General features: G+C 50.6%; 1 protein-coding gene across 1 annotated transcript; it reads left to right on the plus strand.

The window, feature by feature from the left end:
* The first annotated feature begins 13,814 nt into the window (after positions 1-13,814).
* Positions 13,815-18,458, plus strand: LOC141473077 (melanin-concentrating hormone receptor 1-like). Its single transcript, XM_074160403.1, has 2 exons — positions 13,815-13,872; positions 17,416-18,458. Exons 1-2 carry the CDS (start codon positions 13,815-13,817, stop codon positions 18,456-18,458), a joined length of 1,101 nt encoding a protein of 366 aa, XP_074016504.1.
* The last annotated feature ends 2,004 nt before the right edge of the window (positions 18,459-20,462 follow it).

The following is a 20,462-nucleotide window of genomic DNA, read 5'->3' on the forward strand; positions in this document are numbered from 1 at the left end:
GAGACGAATCGCTCCGTTGCTTCTGCCAGCGACCCGAGCCCGGCGGGCTCCGCAGCCGGCGGCCCCCACTCACCTGGCCGCGCTCCCAGCCCGCCCAGCACCGGGGAGAAACCAACAGAACCGAACCGAGCCACACCGGTGCGGTCCGGTCCGCGCTGAGCCGTGCGGTGCCGCACCGTACCGAGAAGTACAGAGCCGAGCCGAGCAGCAACTTGCCGAACGGTGCGGAGCGGGACCGAGACCGGGAGCGGGACCGGGACCGGAGCGGCGCGGTCCCGGCTGCCCGGCTCGCAAGGCGGCGCGGCGCTCGGCAAAGTCCCGCTCGGGCTGGCCCCGTCCCGGCAGGAAATCCCTCCCCGGCCCGGCCTGATTGGAAAAGCCCGGCGGGTTGTGCGGGCTGGGCAGGGCCGGGGCTGCTGTCACTCACCGTGATGCGCCGGCAGATTTGGGCAGGGGCAGGGCCGCGGCAGCCCGCCGCACCGGCACCGCTCCCGCCCCGCACCCGACCGGGGGATGCCCCTGGGGGCTCCCGGGCAACCGGCTCGCTTTGAACAGGGCCCGGCCGGAGGGCCAACGCGGCCCGGGACCGGCCTCGGTGGGCGGGACCGGCGTGGTACGGGACCGACCCGGTGGGAGGTCCCCCATCCTCGACCTGGGACCGACCCGCTGGTCCTGGAGCAGCCCCGAGGGCGATCCCCCATCCTCGACCCTGGGGGAAGGAACGGTCCCCCATCCTCGACCCGGGAGCGACCCGCTGGTCCTGGAGCAGCCCCGGGGGCGGTCTCCCATTCTCGACCCGGGGGGAAGGAAAGATCCCCCATCCTCGACCCGGGAGCGACCGCGTGGTCCTGGACCGGCCCCAGGGGACGATCCCCTACTTTTGGCCCCCAAGCGACGTGGGTCAGCCCTTTGCCCCCTCCACCACTGACCACCCCGGCAGAGGGGCTGCACAGGCTGCTGATGGCACCCATGGGACCAAAATGCACTGATCCCTAGCTGTCCAAGCCCCAAATTAATCCTACACTCACAAAGCACTAAAAACCATTTCTGCCAGTCCTTAACAGAAACACTGGAGCCCAGTGCTCCCCCACGCACAGTTCTCTTAAAACAAGAGATTGCCTAATAAAGCTGGACAGCTTTTGCTGCATGATACCGCTGGATTATCATCAACTAATCAGATTAAAAACACACAGAGACTTTGATTTTATTCACCGAGTGCCCAGTCCACAGTTCCCTGGGGGAGCTCCAAAAATCCGGTACCTCTTCAAACCAGGCCCTGAGACATTTCACCAAACGATGGTTTTGTGAGCAATCCCAATAAGAGGGATCCTCGGCAAGGAGCATCTGACGTTTCAAGACACACCCTGTCTTTTCAGTTGGGGAATAAAGAGATTATTATGCATATCTAATTATAAATGTCAACATTGTACGGCTGCGATGCTGAAGCATGAAGCTCTAAGTAGCCCTGCTAGGAAGGGCTGTGAAGTGAAAGGTCTTGTTATTCCTCCTGTGAGTTTTGCCAGATCCTGTAAAGCGCAGTGACATTTATAATAATCCCCTGAATTTATGTAGCACCTTTTGTCCTTTTAAGGATCTTAATTAAGCTTTGCAGCTCCTCAAGCACAGACTAAACCCACTTTGCAAAAGAGGAGGCCAGGCCCTGCTTTGTACAAAATATGCATCCTGTTTCAGGCAGGGATAGGACTTTTCCACCCTAACAATCTCCAGCAGCACACTGTTACGCCGCACTGATATTCCCACGCAAAGGTTATGCTGCTTCAGCTAAACCTGCAAGGTTAAAACTGGATAATTTAAGCTTTAATCTCTGGGGTCACACAAGCCCTTAGAATGGAGGGTTTACCCCAATTTACTCATAATCCACAAATTCTAGTGCAGTCTGTGAACATTAAACCACGTATCGAAGCTTGATGCCTTCGATTTACGGCCCTGCCCACAGCAGCCCCCATTTCCTATCACATCTCTCTCAGCTTTCCATCGGACTCTTGGAGGTTAAACATCCCATGGGTGATCCCAGCACAAAGCCCTGCCAGTGGCTCCAGCAGTGTCTGCCTTGCAGAGCTGACAGACCCACCATGACATTTATTGCCCTGCATCCGCAGAGCAGGTGCTGAGAGCATCGATTGAGTCTCTACTGCAGAGAAACCCCTTCTAATAACACTTTGCTACTTCTCTGCATGTTTGCAGTCTGGGGGGAGTGTTTCGGGGTGCAGGCACCCATGGGTGGCCGCCCCTGTCCTCAGCACCTGCAGAAAGGTGCCCAAGGCAGCACCGACATGTGTTCCCCAGTTTGGGCGAGGGGTCTGGGGTCTTCCACCCGGGCCGGGTTGCTGGGGTCCGGCCGGGCCCCTGCTCCTGCTTGCAGCTCTTTAGGTCGATATTGCCATCTAGAGGCCCCTGTTACAACGATCGTCTCCTTGCCAAGCATTGGGAAGTTCTTTGTTTTTTTTTGATTCGATGCAACGTTTGAAAGCAGCTTTTGTGGGTTAGGGGCTGAGGGGGAGGAGCTGATTAGTTGCTGCTACAGTTGATACGTTTTTTTGACTCAAAATGTCACTGCACATCACCTTTGCCAGCTCTCCCTGGCTCATGTCTTGTACTACTGATTGATGGCTGCAGCTTATCCCGGCTCTTCTCGCAGCCCCAGCAGCTGTTCAAACCCCTCCTCTCTACTCTGAGATTTACCTTAATTGTTTTTCCCCGCCACCCTCCTCAAAACAAAATGATGCATTTGCTGCCAGGGAGGGAGGGAAGCAGCCCCACTGGCAGGAGCAATGCATGCAGCAGCATCTACAGCAGCTCTGCTGCCAGCACTGGATCCAGGTGAGGCCGCAACAGACACAGCTCCAAGATTTGAGAGTGCAAAACCTCTCCCAAGTCTCACCCACGAAAGCCAAAGTTGGAAAGTTGTGGCAATCTCATCCCCACCCAGCAGGAGCGGGTAGGTCTGCAAAGGCCCATACCAGACATCCGAAACATTTTAAGTATGTTATGAACCAGCTGGATGGAGATATGCTTCTCCCCTCTCAGCTGTGGCTCACGCTCCTCCTTTTGCTGCTGTTTAAAGCCACAGGGAACATGCCCAGCTTGACCCAAGAACTCACTGCTCCAACCCCAAAGCTCCTCTCGCACCTGGGTAGGGGGAGGCTCACGCTGACATGGGAGTGGAGGCAGCCACGCAGGCAGAGCAGGATCCCTTTCCCTGGGTGAGTGTGCAGACACTGCTGCGCAGACACTCCTAGTTTGGGGTCAGAGCGGGGCTGGAGACTGGTTCCTGCACACCCACCAGAGTAACACCACCACAGTAGAGGCTGTGGCACCCAACGATGGCACCACAGTATTTGTCCTGCAAGAAGGAAGGTGCAGGCTGAGGAAGAGCCTCTCCCATGTTGAATCAGACCATGGCAGAAAGCAGGTTACTGCCTAGATTTAAAGCCAGCCTCAAGAGTCCTTCCTGCAGCTCCTGACGTTCATTCATGCAGTGCCTGGCTTCGCTGAGCACTAAAAGGGGATGGGTGCCCCACTGCTGGACTTCGGTACTGTCTGTAAGCAGCCCAGCAAGTCTTAGTCTCATTCCTAGCACTCAGCAGTCACATCCCATCCCCGGGGGACCCTTCCCTGCTCAGGCATCCCTCCCACATGGTCCAGGACAGTCATTTCCCAGCTGGCTCAGCACTCCACCTTGCTGGCCACAATGCCAAGGGCAAAGTGAGAGAAGGACAGGGGATCCAGACACACAAGGTGCTTATGTATGCATTTACTCCATCACCTTTTATAAACCCTCCTGGCAAGAGCTGCTGCTGGAAGAAGCCCAAGGAGGAAAACTAAGCGGTTTGACCAAGAGGGAGATGCACTGCCCACAAGGAGGAGGATGCTGTGATGGGCTGGTTTGGCCTCAGACTCCTCCTGCCCCCATACCATGTGCAGCACAGCCGCTTTCTGCAGTCTCAGGCTGTCCACCACCACCAGCAGGGCTTCAGTGCCAGGACACATCCCAGCCCTGGGCCAGAACCTGGACACAGCTCCATGTGCATGCATCCCACAAAGCTGAACATCAGCCATAGTAAGAAAAGCAGCAGTTACTGCCCTTTACAGAGCTGGTGGTACCTGCTGGTGGCAGACAGCAACATAAAGAGCACCTAGAGTCAGTTCTCCAGCAGGTAACAGGGCTTTGGAAGCGATTTAGAAAGCTCTGCTCAGCTACAGTCTTTTACAGCAAAGAAATCCCCTGCACACACGTGACCTCAGGTGACCAGCCCTCAGTTACATCGCTCCACTGGAGACCAGCTCCAAGCTCCCTCGAAAAGCAACTCCACAGCTGCAGCTCAAGCACGTATGAGCTGGGAGTTGGAGCCCGCACCAGCTTCTGCCCTGGCACGGCAAACCCTACATACAATCCCTTCTCCTGCATCCGCGTGGGAACTTGGGCAGGCGCCGGCATGGGGCTCCCAGCAGGAGCAGCCTTCCCATGTGCCAACGCTCAGCTCCCACCAGACTCACCTCTCCCCGGCACATGTGTGCTGCTGCTCGCACTGTCCTCCCTGTTCGCCTCCTCTCCTCCTCCTCCAGGAGCGTCCCGGTGCTGACAGCCACTTCTTTCTGGTCCTGTGCCTTTCTTTTCTCTCCGTCTCCCTTCCTCAGTCCCTCTCTCAGGAAATTAAAGATAATCCTCCCTTTTCTTGCTGACGGATTCCCTGTTTAACATTCGCTGCGTGTGCTTGCACTGATTCAAAATGGGATTAGACTTTCTGTTGCTTTGATGTCAGTTGGGCTTTGCACTTAAGGCAGAGGGGGAAAAAGAAAATGTCTGTTAACAAACCTCCTGGGTTCTGCCCATCCACTTGCACCCATCCTGGAAATGAAGGTCAGACACATTTATCAGCAGAAACCAAGTCCCCTTCCAGGATCAGCCTGGTGGGAACAGACCGACCTGCAACCACAGCACCACAGTCCCTACACCAGGCATTATTCTCTGGAAATGCCCAGTTTCCACCCTGACTCTGTTATCATCCCGCAGCGTGGGAGCTGAATGGCTCCTGTCAGGAGGGAGGTGTCATTAATCATCAGAAAACCACAGCTCGTTGGCTGTCAGTGAATATTGCAACCTCCAGCTGCCACACGGCAGGGAACATGTGGGCCACCGGCATCGCTTCAATAGAGATCGGGGCTTGGGGCTCCCCACGGGGAATACCCTGAGCTGCTCATTTCTAAGGGAGAAGCAGGTGCTGCAGGGTGGCTAAAATGGAAATCCATACCCTGCTCCCTGTGGTGTGACACTTGTCCAAAAGTGTCCACAGTACACTCCAAAATCAGGCATTTCCCTCTGCTTCCTTGGGCCTGAGCTTCTCCCTTTGGAGGACAAGGATTTGGGGTTATTTCCACTGGCTGGTACCTCCAACACCAGTCCGAAGCAGACGAAGAGCATTTTCATCGTGCTGTTTGTGACAGTCTTTGCTTTGCCTCCGAGACATGGCTCCTCAAGTCCACGATGTCCAAACTAACCTGCAGCACAGTTCAGAGCTGGGGCATGATCTCCCTCATCCCTGTCCTGCACTGATCTCATGCCAGAAGAAAAGATCTTTTACATGGGATTCTGCAGAGCCGCAACCAGGGCTGGAATCTGACGGTGTGTGCTGTTCCTGCACATCCAGGACAGCCCTTTCTTGGAGTCTCCAGGCACTTGCAGGTGATTTCTGCTGCCTGATGCTTTGTCTCTGTTCCCATCTGAGCTTCAACGCACGGTGAGTTAGGTCTTCCTCTGAGTAACAGGCAGGTCTGGGGGCTGCAGAACTGGAGATGTTTGGTTGCAACTGGAACTAATCCAGCAGCTTCTGGAGGATATTTGAGAAAGCAGTTCCACAGATGAGGACAGTGCAGCCGCAGACAGGACCCAGCTCTCAACCCAGTGCCCAGGGAGAGGCACAGCCAGCGCCTGCAGAGCAGAAGTGGGGGCACACCTAAGCTTTCCCCAGGATCTGGCACCCGTAATCCCTCTGTCACCCACACCACACCAGTGTGCTGCAGCCCTGGCTGGTACTGCCAGCACATCGGGCATCCTCCAGGATTGCCCAGGGCCTTGGGACATGCCTCTCCCAACAGCACAGTGTCTAATCCGTTTTGCCCAGTGCACGCACACAGACTTGATTAATGTCTGCAATGAGCTCCATCCATCATCGGGGAGTAAAGGAGATTAACTCCGCAGCACGCCTGCCTCGCGTTGATCCCATTCTCCAGGCCTCCTGATTAATGGCGAGGCCGCCTTATCTGTCAGGCCAGGAAACACGAATATCCGGGTTGACCGGGGATGAAGGGAAGCTGCAGGCGCGCAGGCTGCAGACGGGGTGCTGCCAGCTTGGCTGTGGCATGCTCTGCCATCGGGTCATGCCAATGCACTCCTGCTCCCTAGGCTGCCAGTCCCACTCCCTGTTCCCATTGTTCCCTCCATTCCCATTGCTCCCTCCACTCCTTCCTCCCATCCCTTCCCTGCCATGCTGGGGAAGGCCAGAAAGAGAACAGCAACCAGAGCACTCACACATCATGGCAAGAATGCAATGCCAAAACCCAAAGTCTGGGGCTCCATTTCCCCTTGATGGTGAGTGGGAAAGATGTCACTCCCCATCCACAGAAAGAATTTGGATGAGCTGATTTGGAGGCCTGGAATAACCCAGCAAATACCCTGCCGGGGCTGCAGGCAAGGCTGCAGCTGACCAGTGCTGTGGAGGGCGGCCGCTTGGCTGGGCTCTTCCCCGAGAGGACGCGTGTGTAAAGTGGATGCAGGGAATTAGCAGTGCCATCTGGACGGGCTCCAGCTCCTGCCCCTGGCTTGCTGCTGATGCTTCATTAACAGCTCCCGTCTCCTTGGCTTCTGCCGCGATCAGCTGGGCTGGAGTTTTGTTGTCTTGGGTTTTTTCCAAGTGGAAATTATTTCTCATTTAACAATCAGGACACAGAGAAAGAGGCAGGAGAGGAAGGAATTTCCAGGAGATGAAAGGGCAGGATTAAGGACACAGCTTTTGCTTTGTTATCCCTCTAGTGTGCCGAAGAAATTCCTTTCAGGAGAAGGCTTTAATTAACTATGTTTTTCTGACAGGAAAGAAACCTGGACCTAGAGATAGGTCTGGTTTCTTGAGTCTGATGACAACCTTGGCTGCAGCCTCAGCAGCCCAGATTCATACACATGCACATGCTTTTATACAAAACTCTGTACAACACATTTCAATTTGCTTTACAAATTTTCACCCCAGTCTGGAAAATACGGCACAGAGGAAAAAAAACAAACCAGGCATGAGCAAGGCTATCGTGCACAGTGCCAGTGGGAAGAGGATCCAAGTGCACTGAACCAGAGCGCTAAGGTGGCTTGAGATGTAGGAAGGGGCTTTTGCATAGAGGAATAACTCAGGGCAGGAGGCAAATGAAATATCTCCATTGCCTTCTAGACCAACAGCCTTTCTCACACAGCAGGAAAAGTTGGGGGGAGAGGAGAGAAAGAGGCCCAGTGGCAAACTGGGACATTTAGAAGGCATTGCACTGATGTATCTGCATCCTCTGCTGCCGCAAAACCCTTCAGGAACTGAGTCAATCAAAAATAACATTTGGGGCTGATTTTTATCCAGATGAACTCCCTCCAAATATTTTAAGGCAACCAGCAAAATGGCCAACTTCTGGCTTAACCCTTCTCTTAAAACTTGCACCAAGTATGAAAGAAAGAATCATCTCAGAAAACATCTTGTTTTGTGAGCTTGACCTGCAAAACTGGATGTGGTACAGGTCTGCCCATCCCCAGCACCACTCCAGTCACCTCCCTGCACCCCAACTCTGCCCTGACCCGCTTAGTCTTCCTGCAGCTCGACTTTCCTATAGAGACCTGGACAGGAAAGACTGAAAATCCACACAGGTTTGCAGAGGAAGTCTCACCCCTACCTGACACAACAACAATAACTTCTGCCAGGGAAACACCTCACCTGGTCCCTCTGAGAATCACATTTGCCTTTTTTTGAGTCATGTTAAACAGGGAACTCACACCAAACCCACATCTTGCTCCTCTCCTGTCTTCCCAACTAATGAACTCCCAGCTGATAACAGATGCTGATTGCTGTTGCTAGAATGTCTGTCTCTGCTCTTAGCATTTAACACCCCAAGGGGCTAAGTGGTTTACCAATTATTGTTTTCATAAATAAGCATCATTTTAGTTTTTCATTATCATTTTAAAAGGTTCCCACCTCTTCCAGTGCCCTCAGTCATTGCTTCCAGCCCTAGCAGATGTCTCTGTTCCCAGCGGCAGCACAGGGCACATATGGCTGATTTGCCAGGGGGGAAGCAGAGAGGAAAAAAACATCTGGCTGCTCCAGCGACCTGACTGCCGAAGCGAGCAGAGCTTTTCCTGGCCCCTGCAGGTCCCCATCAGGAGGGTTTCCCATCCCATGCTACCACTGCTAACAGTTCTCCTCCCCACACAAGACTTCAGTCTCACTTGTGATTTATTCCTTATTCATTTTACAGGTTTTGTGCTTCTCCACACCTTCTCCAACCTAAGAATTTCCTGGGAGATGCTGTATCAAATGCTTTACTAGACTTAAGGTAGATTCAATGTACCACAGCTCAAAAATCAGCTATTACTTCTTTTCTCCCTCCTGCCCCTGCTCAGAATCAGGCAGCAGGATTGCAGCCTCTGGTTATAAAACACCACCTTTTTTTTTTTGATAGCTCTGTCATAAATCCTCATGCTTGGATTTGCAATTTCATGTGACAGCTCTTTCCAGGCAATGACTGGAGTTTATCTCGTCTCCCTGACTTGAACCTCTCGGGATTTTTAGTTTTGCTTGTTCTCAGATCTGTGATCTCCATTTCCAAGTTTAACATCAACCTCATTGAAAAGGGAGGCAGAGCACTCATTTTGGGTTGGGCAAATGTCTGTCCTTGGTCATCAACCCCCCTGCATCAGTCCCCCTGCTCTGCCTCCTCTTGAGCCCCATGCAACATTATCCATGAGCTACAGATCTGAGCCAAAACTTTTTTCCCCTGTTCATATGCAGAAGGAATTGAGGTTACAGATACCTCCTCCTTGCGCTAATGCTTGTTCTTGTAAAAGGGAAACACAGTGAGTAACACCATATACCCTGCGGCAGGATTTGCCTCTCTGGGGGCTGTCGGCTCTTTCTGTCAGACGCCGAGAGCTGCCGGCAGCTTCTTGTGTCTGACAATGGGATCTGCCCATTTCACCGAGCGTGCATCAGCATCCCTGACCTCAGCACATCGGCCACAGACAGCTGTGGAGCACGGAGCCCACCAGCCTCTCAGCTTCCCCGTCACAGGGCAAGCCCTGCTTGGCCCCTTCTTGTTATTTTTGGCTGTGCTTTTGTCTCTGGGATCCTCTAACCTTTAGCAATGAAAACAAAACCACAGAAGGCTGCTGCCCTAGCCTTTGGCTCGCTGGGAGCAACTGTGACGGGCAGGGGCTGAAGTCTAAAACCTCAAATTAGCAGTGTGGGACTGGAATGAGCCAGGGCTGACCAGGCAGCTCAGACCTGTCATTTCAAGGGCAGAAAGCCTGTGGGGAGAGAGGAGCTGGTCATCTGGTTTCAGATAAACGCCAATTTTGTGCTAATTAATTAGAAATCCAGCATAACCAACAAGAGGGTTTAGAGGATTGTTTAGCTAAGTATTCCTGTAGAGCCACGTGTGACTACCAAGCAGCTGAGAAAGGGAGTTCACTCTGCTGCGTTCTTTAGAGACGCACACATATAAGAGAAAGAGTCTGGGAGTTGAGAAATCAGGGCTTTGCTCACAGTCTCAGGCCATGGCTCCATGTTCATTAATACCAGCCAGGGCAGTACCAGACCACACTGTAACACTGATCTGAATCGAATCAGGCATCAAGACATGACAGCAGCTTCTTTCCAGTCAGCCAGACCATATATGCAGTGCACATCTAGATTGATGACAGCAGCACCTGAGTCACCATCAAGTTGCCTTGACGAAGCTACTCCTTCAAACCTTTGGGGTTTTTGTATCTTGTCTGTTGTTTTTTTAAATCAAATTATTACATTCAGCACACATCCCTCTATGGGGATACAAACAGTTGTGCTGTGATAATCATTGCAAGAAGATGGATAAGAAGCTGCCTAAGCCACAGTGCTGTTGTAGAGAGAATTACTGTCAATTTTTGACCTCAAGCTCAGCATGTGGCTTTAGGGGAATTATTTGACTTTGGCACATGACATTTTCCTTCCTTGTAGGCAAGAAGTGATAGCAAAGACTTTCCAGAATCAAGGGAGGGAAAACAGATCAGTATTTGGAAACTACTTTACCAATCGTGCCTGAAATGGAGTAAGTGAGACTGATGTGGAGCCATCAGACAGAGACAACAATATTCAAGTACTCAGCCAGTATGGAGGGTTGATGCACCCTGTCTAACACATCCTGAATGAAATCATCCCTACCCCTAAGGCTGCTGCAAGGGTGAAACTTCACCCATTAGGCTGTGTGATCAATATAAACAAAGACAGAGCTAAGCAATAAAAATACAAAGACCCCTTCCGTACGTCTGGAGCTGTGAATAAGGAGACCAGTGAGTTAGAGGGGGGGATTTGCAAGTAGGCTTTTAGCGAAGGCTCCTCTCTCCAGAGTCCAAATCAGAGTATAGTAGGTAGGTGCTAAATAAATATTTAGAGAATGAGAAAGTCTCCATTTAATGAGAAATTATTTGGCAAAACGAGCTGGGGAAATGGTTTCAGTAGCGCAGTAACAGAAGCCGGCACTGCGTTCTGCCCCATGGGATGCTATGGTTCTACTCATGTTGCGTAAGACAGGATCTCCAGCTGGGACAGACACAGGAAATATAACTCATTACTGAAATGCAAGAGCCTTTCAGGGTTAAACCACTGTTAGACCAGCCAGATTCATTCCCTAGTCACAGAATTAGCCTAGCAGCAGCTTTGAAAGATTACTATCTTTCTTCATAACAGTGATGTTGCAGACAGCATGGTCTAAGGATAGTGGTGATGCCAAGTTTGTAGGAAGAAGTAATTTTCTTCTATGTTCAAGGGCTGAGCTCCATTTCCACACCTTTATCTACATCATTAGACTGTTGAGATGGCAGTTGCCTGCTTAAATGTTAATTACTATATCTCTCTTTTAAGATGTTTTCAAGGGGTTAGTGTCTCAATCTTCCTTGTAATTACATTGAGTGGTTAGTACAACTCCTCAGCTATATCCCAGGTCCCCTGAGAGCTCGTCCTACTGCAGTTTCCAGTAGATGAGCACTCACAGAACTAGTCCTTCAGAGAGCTGCTGTCTTCAAGTATTCAGCCAGATAATGAGCCGATTACTATGCCTGCTCTTCGTGACAGCAAGCTCTATGCACAGCCAGGCCGTGCATCATCAATTGCTGTGGTTAATATTCCTCTTGTTTTCTCTATCCCTTTGACTCGGTGGGGCTGCTTTTACAGAGACCTGCCCCTTTTTGGGCAAAAACTTCCATAGATTATTGATGTAGCAAAAAGGGAGAACCAAACCTTGCCAAAGTCTAAGTATAAAAGCCCAATAATAAAACAGCCACATAGCCATGCTCTGAAGTGAGTATCAAGTGCTGAGCACGGCTTTGTCGTTGCAGCTATGACATGCGTGCATCAGGGATGGAGCAGCTGTGATTTATCATCCCCCTAGAGCTAAGAAGGGGGAATTACAGCTTCCTCAAATACAAGGCAGTTTCTAAGTGAACAGCAATATTTGAGACTGCAAATTGAAAATAATGCTGTGCATTGGAAACTGCCAAATTTAAATGTCAGATTCTTTCTTTAAAAGCTATAAGATAGCTAGTTCCTCTTCAGGGGAAGGGAGTAGGGACTTGTCAATGCAGGGAAAATGTTTGGAATAGCAACTGCCCACCAGTTTCCCCTGCAAACACTCATACTCTGTACTTCAAGGCATGAAGGCACTCACTGCAGATGACAGCAACATGTTCCGATAGCTCTCCTGCCTTAGCTCCATCATCCCCACATGCAAATCATAGCTTGCTTTGCAGCAATAATCCTGTATAGATGAGCACTAAGATTTGCCCAAGATGCAAGGAAAAAAAAAAAAAAAAAAAAAAAAAGAGTCTTTTAAGGAAATATTAAGTGACTGAGAAACACCACTTTTTCACAAGCTGTGCAGGTTTAAAAGTGTCTTATACACCATGGACATCTGCCAGAGAAGAAGCTCTAGGGCAAATCACTGACTGAGGCAACTCCAGAAGACCCAGCAAAAACCTCACAGCATAACAGACAAATTGGCCCCAGCCTTTCTCCAGTCCCTAAGAACTACAATGCCTGGGCAAAGCGTGCTCCAGATTTCTGTCTACCTCTGGTCCACTAGAGGACAACCTAATAATGATGAACTCCTTTGGCGTACATAGTAAAAGGCCCATACTGAAAATGCTGCTGCCAAGTATGATTTACAGCCTATGCTGAGATTGTTGCTGGTTTGTGTGCTGGACCCCATTTTTAATGGTATAGATTATTTCTAGTCCCGATTGATACAATCTTATGAAGCTCCAAAAAATAGCCCTTACAGTTGATGTCAGCCTTTACAACTACAGAGAAAGGGACAGAAGCAAGGGAGATTTCCAGACAGATAGATGCAGTTTTTATAAAGCAAACCCAATCCCCTATACCGCACTCAACCACAGAAAAAAAAGCTGCCCGTTGCTGTTGGTTTTCTTACAGACTTCTGACATGATATCATGCTTTTTCAGTGCAGGAAATGCTCAGAGGTACAGAATGAGCCTTTCAACCTGGTAATGTGTGGTCTATCAAACTATAATGGAGGAACCTTACTCATGTATAAACTGTGGTCAGGAAGCACAACAAAATCATCAGCTCAAAGCCGCAGAAAAGAGCAGGCTACTGCTCTTGCAAGGCACAGAAAAAGAGCAAAGCAGCTTCTCAAAACCCAAGGGAGTTCTTGCCTAGTATTTTTAAGGCCAAAACCATAGAACATGAATAAAATCTGAGGTAGCAATAGAGCTAATTTCTGCAGCTAGGAAGCAAATGAGCTGTGGCAAGAAGTGGAACAGCAGAAAACAGCAGAGAATTAACTACAAGTGTGTCAGGTTGGAATTAGAGTTATAGGGGTCAGAGGGTCAAAGCAACAAAGTTTTCACTGGATAATTTGGTATCTTGACATTCCCCAACCCCACTAGTGCCGATGTGCCTGTGACTCAAGGATGAAAACTGCATGTGTCTCTGCAAATGCGAAAGATACACACTGAAGGCGGGAGATCAGAGCTGCTTAAAAGGCAAAATCTGCTATTTCTCTCCTACTGACGATAGCGAGAGCAGGCTGGCTGTAATTGGGAAGGCGCAAATCCTAGCCATCCCTTCGGGGGCGGCATGGGGAAGCAACGTGAAGGGGTACTCACTGCAACCCTACCGAGGCACTGACGAGCCCCTGGCCGGGAATCGGCTCCCTCCCACGCGAGGAGGGCAGCTCCCCCCGTCCCCGCTCAGCACCGGCATTCCCTCCCACTCGACGGCGGTGGAGGGATGCTCTCAGACGACGTGGCTGGCAGAGTCAGCTGCTCTTTGATGTCAGTACCTGCTCCGGGCTCGGCGGGGCGGGAGTGGGCGAGCGGAGCGCCGCGCAGCCGAGCCGCAGCCTCTGCTCGCCGGCTGCAGGAGGGCTCCTGCCTCCCACACTCTGCCCGGCCCCGGCGGTGAAGACAAGGGGGTGGGGAGGGAAGACACCCCATTGTTGCCGCGTATCCACCAAGGGAACTTGCCCAACTTTCTCCATCCCTGACACCGGGCCTCACTGCCATGGCCCCCACCAACTCCTCCCGCAACTTCTCCGCGCCGGAGGCTCGGAACGGCTCAGGTGAGCAGGGGCTGCGCGGGGCGGAGGCGCACCTCCCTGGCGGGGCGCCCGCGCTGGGGCCGGGGCGTGGGCGCGGGGAGCTTTGCGGGGCAAAACCCACATGCATATGCCTCTTGCACTGCTCTGCAGCGCTGAACCCGGCCCGGCTTGTGCTCAGAAGGGCTGCGGGGCCGATCGGTACCCCATGAAGTGGGAGAAACTGAACACAGGGGCACAGCCCCCCCGCAGCCCCTCACCCCCGGGGCTACCGGCCGGGAGCAGCCGCCTTCAGCACCCGGGCGCGGACAGCTCCGGGCCCCGGGCGGGGCGGCGCACGGCGGGCGGGACGGGGCCAAGCCCTCTCGGGGGCTGGGGAGGGACCCCGGGCCCCAGACCTCCCTCCCTCCCGGACAAAATAAAGTCCGACCATCGCCCCTGAGTCCAGTGGCTTGAAGGGATTCGCTGCTACCTGTTGGCTGTGAGACGGTACTAACTCCAGCAGCCTGTTGGTCTTAGCTGCAGAGAAGAGATGAACCAGCTCAGCTAGACAGGGAAAGGAAGGCACAGAACATGAGACATCGCTGGAAAGGGAAGCGGAGATCCCCACCAGTCTCCTGTCTTCTCCATACTACCACTGTTCCCAGATCAATGGTTTACAGTCAGGCAGACCAGTTCTCAATGGTGCAAGTTGGTGAAACTCTTCAAGAGAAGGTGTTTTATAATGTAATCTTTGCCTCCCTCTCCACCAGCATGTCCTTCATAAACCAAAAGTGTGCCTTAGGTGCTTCCTTCTGAAACGCAGTAAAGTAGTAGTTTCTTATGTATCTGGGCATAGCTGAGGACAATCATCTTAGAGAAAAAAAATTTAGGCCAGTCCTCATTCAGTTCAAATACTGCAGTCCACTTTGGGACTTCTAAAAAAGAGGCAGCCACAGATCTACAAGGAAGGATAAATCAATGCTTGAAGTAGCTGTTTCAGTAAACAAAGCACAGCCACCTGGACGTGCACAGAAGCAGCATTGGAAATCCAGATTCAACCATGTCTCAAGATGAAAGAGGCTTTAGAAACGAGATAACTTTTGAGTATTTGATAGTCATGCACTTCTGACTCCAGCCCATAATACACACATGGACTACAGCTTCACACTAGCTTCCAGCTAATAACACCTGAAAGTCTTGCTTGTACAAGTACAGCCAGCAGGAGAGATGCTACAGCACTATACAGCCTACTTTTCATGTGAGGCCTTTGGGCTTGCATACGTTCTGCTCTAAGGCCAGCTGAGCTCATTCCAAGTGTTGCAGGATCACCATGAGCACTCTACTGATTACACTGCAGGAACAGGACATTTTGTCCCAATTTCCTGCTAACCAATTGGCCTTTATGGTTCACTCACAGAATCCATCCCTGTCACATTCCTAACAAAGTTTGGGGCTAGAAAGAGAGGGGAACAGAACTCATAATAGCTACGTGCAGAACAGCAGGACCACAGTCATAGTCTTTCAATTTCTAGTCTGCCATCTTCAAGCATTAAGGAGGTGTGAGATCTGTTTGGATGTTCAGAGATGCACAGGCTGGATGCTAAAGAGTAAGCACCACGTCTCAATAGGGTGCTGATGGCAGTATGTTATCTACCAGAAGCCATGGAACATGCAGCAGTTCCTTGCATTAATGAGCAGCCAGGAGGAAAGGGGACCATTTAGAAGCCCAGGACTGGCCTGGACCAGGCTTTTTTGTCTTACCAACCAAGCCTGGCTTTCGTTTTCAGGTCTCTGCATCATTAGCTGCTTTCCATCACCTGCAGAGGCTTTTCCGATAAACTGGTGCTGCAACAGCTCTACTGGATTCTGATGTTGGCCTTGCTTATGCCTAAGTTGGCTTCTTCCTAGTGCCAGAAGGATTGAGGAAGTGGCAGCTCATCATGTCCCACTTCTAAGAGCACTGAACTATTACATACAGTTGATATGGCACACACTTTTCCAGCCACAGGCCAGGCCAGCAATGCAGCCACAGTTTTCTTGCCAACACAGTCAAGCTTCTCTGTCACACCAAAGTAAATCTGGAGAGGTTTGTACTCAAGGATTCTAGAGGTCAAAGTTAGCAAATACCACCTCAACAAATAGATACCACTTTGGCAGAGACAACACCTTATGAGTATCTGTTATTTCACTTAACCTCATTTTCAAGATTCCCCCTGGTTTCTATTGGAGGAGACCTCCCCACTTCTCCTACAGGTATAGGCTGCTAGGGAGATGGAATAGTGCAGTGACTGAAAGCATTTCCCATTAACACCACATTGAATCATCTGCAATTCAATGAAAGACACGTGCAGTCTAGGCTCAGGGGGCTGTCATGCGTGTCTTTGTAACAGCCACACAAATAACTCACACAAAGCCTTCCCCAGAAAAAAATCAGGTCCCATAGGAGAGGAGTAATGAGATTTGCCTCAGCTGAGAAGGTGATTTAAGACTCCATCACACACTGCACTTGACAGTCTCACAGAAAAGAGCGCACCACAATCAGTGCCTTAGACACCACCTTCTGTGCTCAAGAGCAGAAATCCCTGTTGGTTGGTACTGAGTGCTTGTGGCTTCAAAATGTGATTTTAAACCCAGGCTGGGGACAAGGCAATCTGAATTTGATTATGTTTGGGCCTCCCACCCCAAACAGCAACAGTCAAGCACCAAAGCTGATAAGCTAAGTGTTATCAGGCAAGAATTTTACCTTTGAATTCCACCCACATTCAGAACCCAGAGACAACAGGTTTAAGTAATTTTTTTCCTCCATGTACAACCCAGGAATTTTCTCTTTAAGGAAACACTCTGAAACACACTCCCAAATCCCTGTCTGGCCACACACTTGGATTTCTTTTTAGAAAAGGAACTAGAAGAAGGGAGAAGGGCAGGGAAGGAAGATGGGGAGGAATGCATGCTCTGGCCTAACCCTGACAACAGAAATGGAACACAGCCAGGGTACAGCCCCAGATCTCACAGTTTAGATAGGCATTAGCTATCTGCCTGCACGGTCAATGAACTCTGTGTCTCAGTGTATAATAGACAAACCACCCAACAGATGAGCTGAAGCTGACACAACAGCTTGGGCATTGACTACATCCAGATTTTGTCACCCACATACAGGCTTACTTCTCTGATGTGGAAAGCGCCAGCTGCCTCACCCACTCCCCTCAAAATGGGTGGACACCTAACACTCCCTGGAAGAAAAGTTACTTTCAACTCCCTGTCAGACACTGGCAAGTGCAGAGGCACACCAACCTGACTTTAGTCCCCACAAAAAGAGCTGGAGAGGTTCAGGTCAGAACAGGAGTACATCGGGAGAGCTGAGGATGTCTACACATGGTCAGATTTGGGTGGTATGCTGCATGCATTGGGCAGCAAAGGAGGAAGTGTAAAATCCCCAGCTAAGCCTCTCCAGGTACAGCAGAGGGTCTTAAACACCATTCCAAGCTACACCTTTGAGGGGGATCCAGCTGCAGGACAGGGCAAGCACACAGAGATGTAAACAGATTGTCTCTGGGTTGCACTCATGGTTTTGGTTTGTTTTGGCAGTAGCAGAGAAATCAGCTCCGTACACCAACGTAATAATGCCCAGTCTCTTCAGCATCATCTGTTTCCTGGGCATTGTGGGGAACCTCATTGTCATCTACACTATTGTCAAGAAGAAGAAGCTGAGATGCAAACAGACCGTGCCTGACATTTTCATCTTCAACCTCTCCATTGTTGACCTCCTCTTCCTCTTGGGCATGCCTTTCCTCATCCACCAGCTCCTAGGCAATGGCTCCTGGTACTTTGGAGCTCCCCTATGCACCATCATCACCGCCCTGGACACCAACAGTCAGATCACCAGCACCAACATCCTTACAGTGATGACACTGGACCGTTACCTGGCGACTGTCTACCCTCTAAAGTCTACCTACGTCCGGACCCCAAGTGTTGCAGCACTAGTTATCTGCTTGGTGTGGCTCCTCTCCTTCCTGACCATCATTCCTGTGTGGATGTATGCAGGTCTTATGCCTTTGGAGGATGGGACCGTCCGCTGTGCTCTCTTGCTTCCCAACCCAGAGACTGATATCTATTGGTTCACCCTTTATCAGTTCATGCTGGCATTCGCTGTGCCATTGATTGTGATCTGTGTGGTCTATTTTAAGATCCTCCAGCACATGGCCACCACTGTGGTCCCATTGCCCCAAAGGAGCCTCCAGGTACGTACCAAGAAAGTCACCCGCATGGCAGTTGCCATCTGCTCTGCCTTTTTTATTTGTTGGGCTCCTTTTTACATCCTCCAGCTGGTTCACCTTGGCATTGACACACCATCCATGGCTTTCTTCTATGCCTACAACTTTGCCATTAGCTTGGGCTATGCCAACAGTTGCCTCAACCCCTTCCTTTACATTGCCCTCAGCGAAACGTTCAAGCGCCAGTTCTTAGTGGCCATCCGCCCTGCAAAAGAGCCATGTCGCAACAGCAGCTCTGTCAACAACAACAGCACCACAGAGGCCAGTGTATGTCTAAAACTGGCACCAGAATCCACCCAGCAGACTCAATTTCTGGAGGACTTTTCCCCACCTTCACTGCCTGTGGCTGTTCACTAGGGTACTCTGAAGTGACCACAGCAAAAAGCCTTCAGATCTATAAATCGATGGGGAAGCAGCAGCTTCAGGCAATTCTTGGTGAAGCATATGAACTGCAAGCTTCCACCTCCAAGAGTCCAGGTGCCTCCCTTCCCATTGCAGGGCTCTGCTCCTACACTGCCCTTGGCCTATGAGATAACTGCGTACTGCTGCTTCTTTCCACTCCTGCACTCATCACACTGACTCTCATCACACAAGACACTGCCCCCCACAAAAGGATGGATGGCAAAGGGAGAAAGGACACGGAGGACTTCATGGGGGAATGTTCACCCTGGAAGAGTAAAGCCTCTATCAACAACACTGCCTAGTAATTCCCCGTCTCTTGGCCTGACCAGGATTCCTAAGCAGCACGCCAATATAGAGCTTCTTCATTCAAAACTTGAACCTCTGAAACACAATGTCATATATTTATTCTTGGTAAGAAATCTGACCTGCAAACTTTGATGGCTGTGCTCATATCCTAGAGGTAAACAGCAGAGAAAGGTCTTGGGGCCACAAGTCTCAGCTAGATCTGATGCTTGGCCTTTTGGTCCAGCCCCACCTGCCTCCAGTGGGCTGTACGGCTTGGTAGCCAAAATATTTTCAAGAACTGGCTAATTTTGATGCTAATCCTAAATATTTCAAGCAAAATCAGGCAGATAACAATTGCAATGCTTCAAGGGACCACAAACAATTCTCAAAACTACTGCTGCTAACACCAGCTTTGTGGCTTTTCATGCCAATGAGACGATTTTCACACTGCTTGTTCCTTGCAGCCTGCACGGCCATTAGGGAACCCCGGGCAGAGGGTTTTAAACATGACTAAAAAACAATATGCAGAGATGCGTGGAGCGAGAAGATGTGAAAAGGCAGCTCAGAGGAAGCAGAGTTGCTTATGCAGCTTCCTCAAAATAACAAATGCTTTACAAAGTTAAAAGAGGGAAAATTAAACGTCTGTGGTTTTTATGTGCGGCTTCAACAGTCACAGATTAGGAAACAATTTTGCTCATTACAAAGAGTAGAGAAAAGACAGCACAGATCAGCTAAACGCAGGGGATTACACTGATAGCCTGTGCAGGGCTCCCAGGGGACCGTGCAGGCATTGTTCAACACTTTGTCAAACATGGAAGAAGCGGTTACTGTAGATGAATTTAATATAAAGAGGAATTAAAAGCATCAAACAGCACAAAAGAATTTGTTACCGCGCCTATGGTTTCATGCCACCAGCCACCCACAATAAACCCAGAACAGAAATTCACCCTTACATGACTACACAGCAAAACTATGTCACCTGCACAGGACATCCCAAGCCACAGGCGCACTTACAGGCGCACCTAACGCACACATACCACAGTCACGGCTGTTTTTAAGTACAGCCAATATTTCAGCCTACACCCCGCGGAGAACACACAGCCATTCACTCACCTATGGCGATCAAAGCAGGCCGGTGTGCAATACCAGTGCTTTTGACATCATCAGTTGCAGCGTGTTGCTTTTTGAGTCATTGAATAGACCTCATAACAGGGTCTCTCTGTATTTTCGTTCTGTCAACCTGCACCCACCGCAGCAGCACACCCACACCATGGCTGCACTGTATCTTGTCAGTCTTTTTTGCCCACGTTTCCCCGGGCAGTAAAACCAGACAGACGCATACGGAGCTTTCAAGTTTTATGACTTGAAAAAAATCTTTGCCCCATTTTAACTGCCAGGAATTTTTCACCTGTGCTGGTTTTCACGGAGCTGCTTTGCTCTTTGGTCCATACTTTCCCCAAAGAGCTCGGGAGCGAAGGTCAAGGAAGACCTGTGTATGTGCCAAGCCAGACTTGCTCTCATGACAAGGGAAGCTATTGTGTTACCTTTCTCCCATAAGGAAGTTCAGGGGAGAACTGGCACACATTTCTCTGTGAAAGGAGGTGGTAATGGCTGGGTGGGTTTTTTTCCCTCCTTTAATAGCAGCAATGAGGAAAGTATGAGAGAAGTGAAAAC

The sequence above is a fragment of the Numenius arquata genome, chromosome 17, assembly GCF_964106895.1.
Source record: "Numenius arquata chromosome 17, bNumArq3.hap1.1, whole genome shotgun sequence".
Lineage (NCBI taxonomy): Eukaryota > Metazoa > Chordata > Aves > Charadriiformes > Scolopacidae > Numenius > Numenius arquata.